This window comes from Pezoporus flaviventris, unplaced genomic scaffold (assembly GCF_033815535.1).
Source record: "Pezoporus flaviventris isolate CSIRO_AGI_PZ_B2104156 unplaced genomic scaffold, CSIRO_AGI_Pfla_v1 ptg000083l, whole genome shotgun sequence".
Lineage (NCBI taxonomy): Eukaryota > Metazoa > Chordata > Aves > Psittaciformes > Psittacidae > Pezoporus > Pezoporus flaviventris.
Genome location: NW_026892631.1, coordinates 12,244,901 through 12,257,815, shown reverse-complemented (window position 1 = coordinate 12,257,815; position 12,915 = coordinate 12,244,901). Strand labels below are relative to the sequence as shown.

At 37.7% G+C, this 12,915-nt stretch overlaps 1 protein-coding gene across 2 annotated transcripts in view; it reads left to right on the top strand.

The window, feature by feature from the left end:
- Positions 1 to 12,915, top strand: part of BABAM2 (BRISC and BRCA1 A complex member 2) — a 161,563-nt gene that overhangs the window by 22,594 nt on the left and 126,054 nt on the right. For both annotated transcript variants that reach the window (XM_061475250.1, XM_061475251.1), the window contains one exon: positions 6,805 to 6,899. In XM_061475250.1, the coding sequence (XP_061331234.1) occupies positions 6,805 to 6,899 (95 nt within the window). The remainder of the gene's footprint in view (positions 1 to 6,804; positions 6,900 to 12,915) is intronic.

Sequence of the window (12,915 nt, the reverse complement as noted above, 5' to 3'; positions counted from 1 at the left end):
TGGAGACCTTGGAGATAACCACAATTTTATGCTGGAGAAAAAGCTATGTCAATGTGTGTTGTCAGGGGGCTTATAAGGATGCTGAGGAGGGAGTCTTCATTAGGGACTGTAGTGACAGGGCAAGGGGTAATGGGTTAAAACTTAAACAGGGGGAGTTTAGATTGGATATAAGGAGGAAATTCTTTTCTGTAAGGGTGGTGAGGCACTGGAATGGGTTGCCCAAGGAAGTTGTAAATGCTCCATCCCTGGTGGTGTTGAAGGCCAGGTTGGACAGAGCCTTGGGTGCCATGGTTTGGTGTGAGGTGTCCCTGCCCATGGCAGGGGGGTTGGAACTGAATGATCTTAAGGTCCTTTCCAACCCAAACTATTCTATGATAAATTAGTTTGTGATACCATAAGTTTTGTGTTTTCATGGCCAGAATGGTTAGAAAACTTGAGTCTACGCTTCCTTGACTGTCAGTTAAAATCTGAGGCAGACATTGTTTTATCAGTTCATCCAGCACTTAATGCTGTTTTGTTAAACTCAGTGCTTTCCTTTATATTTGCATTTTTCAAAGCTTGTAATGTTTGACTCCAAGAAGACTGTCTGTAATATCCAGGAAGAGGTTGAATCTGTGTTCCAAGGATAAAGCTTACTTAAAGTGGCATGCAGAGCTGTCCTTTATTGCTAAGTGGACAGCAGTATCTGCTGAGTAAAGTTTGGTATTCTTTCTGGAGAAGTACTTGTGTATTTTCAGGTGAAGTGTTTTGTAACTCTTGCAGATATTTTGGTTTTCCTTGCTAAACCATCAAAGCAGATGTCACAGTGGAAACTGTCAGGCTAAGCAGAGTTCTAAACTGTAATGGGCTTTATTGAATAATATTAATAATTAAAATATACCATTAAGAATCAGTTTCTTGGTCATGGCAATTTTCTCCCAGTGAACCCTGGAATCTGTTGATTTTTGGTTTTCCTTTGTCACTCAAGCTTTCACTGCTTCTTGCTGATAAGAGAGGTTGATTCTTGGTAGTATTTTGTTTTTGTGTATTTTTTTTTTTGCCTATGCTCTTCAGATTTTCTTTTTCAGGCACTGATGCCTCCCTCCCTCTCTTTCTGTCTTTCAGTGCTGTCATCTGGAATTTCACAGTGATTAAACAATGTGTTGCCCTTGCAATGCTACTGTTCTCTGTGGCCTCTTGAACTCTAGTATTTGAATCTTGTGTCTGATTTTCACTGTTTTTCTGTGAGAGGATTACAGCTCTGGGTTCTACTGGCACCACTTTGATTTCCTTGATCTCAAAGAACATTTCCTTTGTCTCGTTTAAAGCTTGGATTTTCCTTTTTTGCTTCTGATTTCTATTTTTTCCTGTCTTACTCATTTTAGTTACAGGTCTTAGAGGAGGAAATCACAGTTTTGCTGCCTAAGTGGTCTAAGAATATAGCTCATAATGTACTGTACAGAATTTCATCTGCCTTTATTCCTGTGATGGACAGCAACACCCCAGCAAAAATGGAATTACTCCTGCATCTTCTCCCAGTAGTAATTTTGTATTTACCAAAGTTGTGCTGTCATTCCAGGAACTGTATCTTTCTTGCCAGCCAATTAATAATGGGCTCTATAGATAGTCTATTACTGAATTTGACTTCAAGCCTCTAGACCAAAAATCTTTATAGTGGGATCCAGTGACAAGTCAGCAGGTCTGCATTTAGTTCATTTAAATCCTGTCCTACTGCTGACTACACTGACTTGATATCTTGGTTGCAGATTGTAGTGAATAACTGGTTATTTTTGTACCTGTAAAGACAGTTAACAGTGGCTGGTTTAGGTAAGAATTATTTTATAGAGGGGATTGATCAGTGGGTTTTGTCTACAACTTGTGTGGCTATTAGAAGAGATACGTTAGCATTCTGCATAGATGAATAATATGGTTCTACTTACTGTCTGTTTATTCTCCATACTTAGTGCTGACCTAGACATTCTTGTGTCAGTAAAAGCTGAAGAATACAGATATGCTCTCAAAAGTAGAGGAAGTTAACTGGTACATTGTTTCCTAATTTTGCTGCCTTCAGGGATGTTAACCCCATCTTTCAATACTACCAAATATATGGTATGGTTAACAAAAAGAAAGAAGAATATCTCAAAAGGGAAGTTATCAAGAGAGGAAGAACTGTATATAGGAGAGGCCAGTGGAAAGCAACTATAAGAATTTAAGAAATATCTCTGAGAATTACACCTGTCTTGCTTTAAGTTAATCCTTACTACTTTGTTAGAATTGCTTATGCATTTTGATAGATGAGAAAAGAACAGTGTGTGTGTTTTAAAGAAATTATAGATTTAAATATGATTTTTTTTTTTGACCATTGGGAGCATATTATCTTTTCTTTTGAAATTCTGTAAAGTAAAATATTTCAAAATATAATGTTGTTTGCCTGAGGAGATAAAAGGAAGAGAAAGTAATATTTTTGGATAATGAAAAAAGAAAGATCTACCATACATCCCTTTTCTTCTAAATTTATCTTTGAGCCCATGGCTTTAACTTTATTAAAGTAATTTCAAATTCTGTAGTAGTATTTAATTGGAATTGTAATTCCACTGAAGTAATTATTGGCTAGTGTATCTATAGAAATGAGAGAAATATGATACAAGTATGAAGGTTTTGCTTCCTTTGTTCTAACAGTGGGATGGTCATGGTCAGTAGCCCTGAGAACACCACTGTCAAGGGAATAACAGTTGAAACATGAGGATCTGCATACTCGTGGGTTGGAGATACAAGAGAAAAGGGTATTTGTTTCATTTGGGTGAGAAGGGGAGAGAATGCAGGGGGTTTTGCTGGTTTTGCTTTTGAAATTAAAATGGTAACCATTCTCAGACTCTTCAAGCGCAACAGTTTTGCCAGTGGCTTTATTGGTTGAAAATCTGTATGGTTTCACCACAGCACAGTTATATTGAAGGAAGGTAAACCACTGGTAAACTGTGCAGTTATTCAACTAAATTTGTAACTGTAAATTGCTAAAAAAAAAAGGTAAAAAGAAAAAAATGTGTTTTTCTACTGGGTCAGGACAAACTGGTAGCTTGTGATTCAAAATTATTGACCACCTTGTATTTTGTAAGCACAATGCGGAGACTAGTGTTAACATTAATGTGATGCAAAACCAGATTTGCTGTTGCCTTGGCCATTGTTTTTGGTTAAATACGTTGTATTTGACGATAAAGAAGCTTTTTTCAATTTATGTGTCGTACTCCTGCCAAGCAAACTGTTAACTGCAGTTTTAATTTCTCTGCTTTGTGGTATTTAACAAGAATAAAATTCAGATTTAGGATTGTTTCCCTTTCTTTAGTCTGATTTTGAATGGTGTATTTTTGTGGAGAATATATAACTTATGAAAATATCTCATGCTTGTAGTTGTTAATAGAGCAAACTCATTCCTTAGTACCCAAGCTTCTGAGAGTCAGAGGTGTTGCTTTTTCTGTCCTAGTATGGTAAAATAAGCAAGACATGGGAGAAACTATGTAGAAGAGGAGAGCATGGAACAGAAAAGATAGAGAGGCCGGGGATCAAGTGGGTGAATGTCTAACATGGCTCAGAAAAAGGTTCTTTTTTCTTTCCTTTACCAACTAGCTGAACGCTTTTGGATTCATGGCATAAGTGAGACTTACTAGAATAAGATTTGACCAAGGGGATGCATTTTTCCTTTTTTAAGTCAGTGGAAAAAAATGTTCTAAGGTTACATCTTCAGTAGTAAGTTGCAGTATTTAACTGCCAGAATGAAAACCACTGGTGATAGAAAGCACAGCTTTTTTCTAACTGTTTACATTGAAGTGGAAATGCCATTTGGTTGTGACCTTTTTTGTCTTTAATGTCACCCAGCCTGTGTGAGGTTTGATTGTAGCAGAATAAATGAGGGTTTGCATTTGGATAAAAACCTGTGGTACTGTAGGAAGAGGGTGTTGTGTTTCTGGCTTACTTAGAAAATAAGGACAACAGCATGATTTGATTGGTTCCATGGGGTTGTAAAATGTTTTGAGTATGTCTCAGCACTAGTGTTTTGTTATTTTATGATCAACAGGCACTGAAATAATAGTTTTGCTTATTTTGAAACCTGGAGAACCCTTCAGCCGTGTACTGTGTAGTGTTTTGGAAGATGACTATAGGGAAAAATAATCTTGAGATACACATGGGTTTCAAAATTACTTTTACTAAAGGGACTTGGGAGTTTGGATTTGAGGCATATTTATCCTAGGCTGGTAGAAGCAATGACAGCAATTATAAGTAGCAGTAACATAAAATAAAATATCACCATGTTAATTTTGACTCTGGACTCTGATCCTTGTACTGAGTACCTCTGTGATGGCAGTAGATGGTGAAAACTTCTTAAACCAAAATACCTGCGTAGTTAGTCATTCACTGTGAATAAGGAATGATATACCACTTGGTAGGAGAAGGAGTGTGACAGGAAGTAATAAAGAACAACTATGGGCATGTGAGAGAGGTAGTAGATTGGCTTGACCAGCTGCAATCGTGATGTGCCTAACTTCAGCATGACCATGCATCACACCTGAGTGGTAAGAGAGGGTCCTGTCCTTAGGTATTGATCCTGGTTCCACGGCAGGAATCACTGCATAGATATGCAGCTGACCTAAACCTCAAATTGTGAAAGTTTACCCCTTAGCATTTTAAACTAATAATGCCAATTTCAGTTTACTGTCATACTGCAGCACTGCATGGGATGATGTGCTGGGGGCTGCTGTGAGTTCACTTCATGCTGTAGAACCGAAAACACTGTGAGGAAACAAGTTTGTACCTGCTTGAACTTTCACATTGCACCTACTGTCGCAGCTTTGCTGAAGTTCACCTGTTACTGTGGAGCTTGCAGACTTGAATACTCTTAGAAGAGTCTTGGGGCCACCTCATGATCTAAGGTTCTATAACAGCTTCTCACTAATCAAATATGGAGTTATAACACGAAAAATATGCAATTATTTTGAGCCTTTTTTTACTCTGGGCAGTCTTTTGTTGTGTCTGTGTAGTTGGAGTGCAGCTCCTGGTGAGCAGAGCTGTAGCTGTGTGCACTGTTTCATCAACTCTGTTAAAACAGGAATGCAGAAAATGAAAAGCATGCAACTAGCAACTGCAGTACGAAAACTGTGTGTTAAATGAGTTACTTAGCATCACATAAGAATATGGCAAGACCACAGATACAGGTCTTTCCTTCAGAGTAGCACAGGGTTACCGAAGTCTTTTTCATTGTGCTGTGTTCCGAGTTATTCCTAACACGCCTTTATCTAAGCAAAGATCAGTCAAAGACTGTATAAAGGTGCCATCTTCTTCAACACATAACCTCAAGAGTTGCCTGCTCTGGATGTAGAAATTGGTGAGGTTGTTGCAAGGAGCAATACACAACTTTTTAATTGTAGTAAATATGAAGAAAAGGATTGAGTTATGGTGGCATAGGAACTATCCAGCCTAATAAATGTCAACTTTCTGAATTTTGTTGCTGCATTAAGGTTTGGGCAGTCTAGTAATTATTTTCTCTTAATATAGGTGCCTTTCTTATTGCAAGTTTATGCAGTATCCTCTAGGGTTGGTGCCTGTTTCGTTCTTCTTTGAAATGAAATGAAAGATTGATTTCGTTGACTGTGTTGGGTATTTTAACTGGCAGACTTCTGTTATTTGCCATGTCCCATACTTATATGTGCTCCTGACAGTTGTGAAGGGAAGGAGTGTGGACAGGATAAACCTACACTGTGTTCTACTGAGTCCTGTGAGCAGCAAGTTCATGATTTAGAGTAATACTGTAGAGCATACCTACTGCAGCCTGGCTGTTGGCTTCTTGGTGGTGAGCCCTTATCCTCTGCAAATTAATCTTTACAGCATCCTTGCTTCCAGCAAGAGCCAGGATAAGTTTACAAAATATTAGCAATTAAAACTGTCACCTTGAATGTCTTGTGTAGGCACTGACTTCTTTCTTCTGATGCTTGCTACATCACAAATATGCTTTATGTAAAAGCTCGGAGTTATGTTGTCATATCTTCATAAAGAGGAAAGAGTGATTATGGCTGGGTTTTTTTAAAGACCTCACATGCAGATGACCACCTCAACCTATATGAACTCTGAAGTATGTTTACTAGTGAAATAACACAGCCCAAATTTCATTGCACTGTCACCTCAGTAATTAACTGCGTATCTTGTGACACTGGCAAGATGAGAACTCAGTGCCAAGCTGTGATGAAGTTTTACGGTTTTAGTTAATTTTAGTCTTTCCATTTAGATGCATAATACTGCATTTCTCTTGGCCTGAATTTGGATAGTTGGAATGGTTCCTATTGAACTGCATGTTCTTCCTTCTAAGAGTTGGGGGTGGCAAGGAGACTAAGGAGTAAGTGCTACTAAGTTTTGAAAGCTTCAGTATTTTGAAAATTCCGATCTTAGTAGTTTGCATTTGACTTTAAGTTAATATGCCAAGCACAGCAATCTAAATGTGGCACTTCTTGAAAACAAGATTACTTTTCTAAGTTGATGGTTTGAGGCAACCCTCAGTAGTGTTTGAATTGCCATTTGAGATATGAAGCAATAATGTATTTCATGTTTCATTGCTTGCAGAGGAGGAAGAAGCTGTGCCTCAGGAATTTGACTTCATCCCCCAAAACATCTGATGCTTATCTTGCATGTGAAGTTTTGTAAAATATATGGACATATACATGAAATATATTTAATGTAGCTATCAAATTTTATATGAAAATGTGTATCATATGTACAATATTTTATGTATTTATAAGCAGATACATAAAAATGCAAACAATGTATTCATTTATTACTTTTCAGGGGATATAATTTTCAATGCTCACTATCCTGACCTGCCACCAGATTTTATCTTTGGAGAGGATGCTGAATTTTTGCCAGATCCTTCTGCCTTGCATGTAAGTACTTCACTGTTTGAGAGCCTTATACTGTGCAAGGAGACTTGGCTTTTTAAAATAGCTTCAGCAGTAGGAATTTTCTAACAATGCAGAATAAAGAGAAAAACCCACCTTTGTTCTCATTGTTATGTGACTATAAACACTTTGTCTTCTAATGTGATTTCAAGTTGAATTCATAAATGTGGGTTGTTTTTTTATATGTATTTTAATCAAGATGACATTTACAATAACTATTCAGAGTATCTTTAAGAATGTGTCTGTTTAATATTTGACCATCTTAAAAGGTCTGTCTTGTCAGAAAGGATTATCAATTGTGTCTTTAAAAAGCATTTAGAAAGTAGCATAACTGTGTGTAGTGATGCTGATTTCTGTTTTCCTGTGAGGAAGGATAGAGCCAGGTTGTATGTTGTTGGAACCACTGCATCAAAGAAAGGTAGCTGCTCATATGTGTTAGTGTTACTATCAAGACAAAGAAATGCCCTTCTAAAAGGTGGGAGGGTCAGGAATTAGCAATAAAATATTTTTACACAGCCTTATTACTGTGGAAAAGAAGAATACAACCTGAAACCAAGCATTTTGTTGCCTATTCAAAATTAGCCTCAAGTAGTAAAGCCTGGTTTGAAGAATCATAGAATCACAGAATGATTTGGGTTGGAAGGAGCCTTAAAGTTCATCCAGTTCCAACCTTCCTGCCTTGAGCAGGACACCTTCCACTGGACCAGATTGCTCAAAGCCCCGTCCTACCTTGTCTAATAAGAAGCTGTGAATGCTTTTAACATACTTGTCCTTCTCAGACGTTACTAAAGCCATATTAAGGTATTTTGAAACCCAAAGTGTTTTTCTCTTTTACTCTCCCCCTCTCTTTGGGCTCTATTCTGATGCCTTTGCAGATCTGAAGCCTTGTTTCTGAGTTGACAGTATCGTTTGTCAATAGGATTTGGGCACGTTTTCTTTTTCCAGTAAGTCTGCAGTGCTTGTAGTTATGTTGCAGAGTTTAGTGGCTGTGTCAGAAAAGTATGCCTTTGCCAGAGAGCTCTACTGTAATTCCTGCTTGGTCACTTCCTCTGTACTTTCAGCGTTTATTAGAAAATTGACCAAAAATCAATGGACACTTTTAATATTTCATTTTATCGGGTGCCTGTAAGGGTATATGAGAGTCACTGGCACAAACGTGCACCTGGGAAATGTTCCTTAACTGAACTTCTCCTGGTGCAGGGCCTTGCTAGGCTCTTTACACAGTCCTCTCCTGCAGCCTCGTGTGTTTTATGAGCATGACTCCAGAGCTCCACAAAGCAAGTTAGAGGCTGTCATGCTGTACTGTTCAGTGCTGGGGTACACGTGTCATGGTGGATGAACACAAGGCAGTGGCCACGGAGTTGAAGACGTCCTTCACATGTGATGTGACAGATGTGTTCTTTTTTGGTGTTAGCTTTATTCACGTCACAGTAAGTTGTATTAAGAAGCTACACAATCTTAAAATAATTAGTTTTAATAATTACTTTTAGCATGCCTAGCAGAATTTTTAAAAGGTGAATGTCTTCTTTGCGCAGTCACTGTGCTGTTAAGCTTGCGGGCTCTTTTGGGAAGGAGGCAGGCTGCTGCTGAAGAGTTATTTGTTAGTCATTTATAGGAAAGGTTTTTCTTTATATGATAATCCTAGAATTATTTTTACACTTTTATTTACTACTTCTTCTATTCTCCCCTTTTTATGTTTTTTTTTTTTCACAGTCTTACAACTTCCTAACAAGTGTTCATTCTAGCAACCGCTTCCTACACTTCGTGTTAAAGGAAGAGGAGCACTTTTTAATGTACTTAAAAACAGAAATCAATAACAAATAGAAACTGTGATATTAAATAAAGACAATTTGGGGCATCTTGCAGAAATGCTATTCAGATGGAGAAGCTTGCTGAGAGTGATATGGTGCCATATTTCTCATGTGAAAAGAAGTCATTAGCAACGATAAAAACTTTAGTTTTCTTTCTCTCTTTCTCACATTGTTCATTAATGATGCTCCTTTTGGGAGTGTTGTTTTTCCCCTGCCTAAGCACAGAACAGACTTCCCATCCTCTTTGTTGGATAGTGTCTTGAAGAGCCATTTGCTCCTTGATAGGTGATGATATATGAACCAGCCTATTTTAAAATTAATTAAAAAGAAACCAAAAAGGAAATTTGCAAGTCAACAGCATTCTTTTGGTCATTATACCTTACTATAGTATTCACTATGTAAATGTAACCTTTTTGATAAGGGTCATTCTTTTGCAGTCCATCCTGATGTTATCGGAGCGCATTATCTCTACCTTGCAGCTGTGGTCTATATGGAGTATTTTTGCTTTTGCATTTGCCTTTCAGCATTCAGCATGGTTTGCAGAGTTTTTCTTCAAAATGTTATGTTGACAATTATGATAAATATTTGAATAAGTCCCTTTTTTCCACAAATCTCAGAGCTGTTTAATGAAGATAATTTTAATTGAATTCTAAGATATTAACAGGATTCTTTTATGTACTACCACGTCTTTCTACTAAATATAAATAAAAATAGATTAGCATGTTGAATGCAATTTAATGCTCTTAATCTTGAGCAATCTTCCGATACTTTTGATGCAATGGTTCCTGGCAATCAAAACAAAATCTACCATGCACAAAAGCATGTAGATGGCATTAAATGAGGAGTGCAGTCTTTAAGTAAGTAATATGTACAGCTGGATCTGTGGGAATTCTGATGTTGAGCCTTCCTGCACTGCTCTCATCTGCCTGAATGTCTTGTTTTCCAAGCAGAAGTCATCACACACTTATATGGCTTGAGTCAGGTATTATGCTTAGCTTGAAATGAGAACCAGGTACTCCAGATTCCTCAAGCTTATGTGGCTTTAATAGAGGCTGTTGGTAGAGTTCCCTGAAGACATTTGAATGGCTGTGCTGCAGATGGCTTTAGTCACTCCTTCAGTTTCCATGGCCATGGGCAGACCTTCGAGTTAGGTTTTCACCAAGCATGCTAACAGGTATCAGTTAAGCAGTTTATAGGCAGACAGCTAAAACAAGATTCCATATATACTGCATTTTAAAAAGTAGATGCTGTAGGTGAAGACTTCATATTATGGTTTGGGTTTGTGTTTGGTTTTTTTTTTTTCCCTGAAGAATTCCTAAATAGCTGGGCCAGTGTTTGCTCATTGAGTGCTCCTTTTTTAATAAGCAGAGCTAATCAACTGCTTTGTTAAATTGGTATTGCAATCACAGAATCAAGTTGAAAATGCTCATTGAAACTCAGTTTTGCTTCTGTGTCTTGCACAAAGATTATAAGTCACTTCAGTGTGAAACTCATGTTGAGTCTCAAGTTTAGCACTGCAAAATACATGCTTGTTTAAATGCCTTACCAGAAGTACTTGCTCCTCTGGTCGCAGGGTCTGATTGTGCGCATTCTGATCTTATTCTAGAATGATGTAGGCATCGAGGAACAACTTAACAGAGGGGCAACTGTTCCTTATATTTTGGGTTGGTTTTTTTTTTTATAATACAGTTTGTTACAGTCAGAGGGCTAAATTCTTCAGGTTGATGATGCTATTCACACTAGAAACAGACTTGGTTTTTTATTTTCATTAAAGATGTACTCAACTGTCGCATGCATTCGATACTTGTGTATAGTATGCATAAATAAGATCAGCTTCTCTCAATGTAAATAAAAAGCTTCTTCCCTGCTCTAGTGTTTATTCATTTTGGATAACAAGTATTAGAAATGGATTTTAAAAACAACCTATGATTCACTCGGTTCTGATTAAAAATTCAGTTGGCACAAAACAAGATTAGTGATTGTGTGCGGATGAGATTAATTTGGAGCTCATTACAATGACGCCAGTTTGAGTAACAAGAATTGTTTGTTATGTTAGCCTAGTTGATTGTTAATGTGAGCCAGTTAATAACTGAAGTGCTTATGCAAAATGTTAACCCCAGTTTTCCAATGATTTTGAAAGTATTCTGTTTGGCAAAGAGGAGACAATAGTGGTACACACAAGCTAACTGTCAGTTTAAGGATTTGGGTTTCTTAGCATCCTACTTCAGGTCTCCAGCTAGTGCCCACCCATTGATATCAAAAAGGCTCCATTAACCTCATTGAGCACAGAGGCAAGAGGACATTAGCATTTCCTGAAGCTTAGTAAGTGCTGAATGAGGTCCTTGTGGGATAGTATATATGGGAGTACTTAGTGTTAGTGACATGCATTGGTGTGGGAGAGGGAGGAGGGCATTGTCATCACAGAACTTCAGAGAATGGGCCACTGCTGTTCTCGTGCCAGTGCATAGTATTGGGAGGATTGTTTCCCTTTGTCTAATTGCTGTTACTGAGTGCACATTTCAGTCACTGTAGAGTTGATTCAGCTAATTGTGCGCATTGAGTGAATTGGCTGTCATGCTCTATATCTTCTGTAAAACAATGTTTATTTTAAGTTCTTGTATTTGTAGTTATTAGACTCCATATTTATCATTTGGCTATATGATGACTGTCATGAAGGCTGTCTTGCTTTCTATAGCTGTGTTCAGAATCTTAATCATTACAACTCTCAACTTGCTGATTTAGCTTTTAATGAGTTGCATAGAGATCCTTTAAATATCTCCCTATTCCATAACTATTGTTCGTTTACTATCAGGTGCATGAGGCTGATGCTTAAACAGCACCAATTGTTCCTATCTCACAGTAACTACAAAAAAGCCCAAATGCCCCTTATGCTAGCTAATGCCACTTGAACTGTTCTGTTCTGTCTGTTGTATTATTGACAAAGACGCAGGTGTTACGTGTTCTAGTATGAAAGCCCCACATAAGAGCAATGAGCATGATTGTTTTCAGAATATGACATTAAAGTCACGCAGCAGGTTCTCTTTGTCTGGGAAATGTGTGGGTAAGTTCAAATTATTTTGGCATTACTGTCACTTCTGCTTGCTTCATTTGGGATGGCAGCAGCAGATTTTGTTCTTGGACCTCTAACCTATTACACTTGTACTGAAAGCCTTAAATTACTTTGTTTTCAGTTGAACTTAGCGAATTTAAGTGAAACAGAATGCAGGATTTGATCCTGCATATTATTAGATTTTTTTTGTCTTGTTTTAAACTTCTTTATGTTCATATTTTTTGTGTTCACTTTTTAGTCATGTCCTGGCTTTCTATGTCAGGATGTGTTTTGGTGATGTATAATCCAGTGCTATTTGCTGTTTGATTTTCTAAAACAAATGTGAGTTCTGAAAACTGTTTATTCCTGTCCTTCTATATCGATCCTACCCATTTTTATGTATTGGGGACGTATGTGTGCATATATGTACACATATACATGGTAAATGCATATGGTTGCTGAGGTTTGTATGGTATGAATAAGCAGTGTTAACAAAGTCACGTTTTATGCCATCAGAAGAGTAATTTAACTCGGGAACTTTCCCAACAGGAGGACCTTTTGGCCAATATTGTTGGCTTTTACGGTATACGTTTTGTCCATGTTTTCAAACAATAGAGTTATTGCTCTTTAAGCCAGACCTGAAAGGATCTAATTTTGGGTGTATTTTGGTCTGGGTTTGATGTCTGAGCTCCATGCAGTTCTCCCAGGCAATCCTCGTTTTTTCTTCCTTGATGCAGCTAACAAGGGCTGTCACAAACCAGGCACAGGTTTTCTGCCTTTTATTTTTGCTGCGCTTGTACTTGCTTTAAAATCCCCAAAAGAGGGTTCTGGCTGGGAATCATCTCCTGGGGTGGCCTGGTCAGCTTGACTATAACCTGTGTGAGGCCAGAATCCAGGAGGTCCTTTTGAGAAGTCATACGGTGCCGAGAGGGAGGATTAGGATCATCTGTGTAGCTGTGTGGTACAGTTCAGTAGAATGAATTCAAGATGATGACAGAAAACAAGGTTTTCCTATCATCTTTCCATTTCCTCTTCCTTCAAGGCCTTTCTATATTGGTAAATTACTCCTTTTTCTCCTTGTTTTAGTTTCTGAATTTCTCTGCTAACTTTCCCTTTTTACTTATCCTCTTAGTCCAAAACG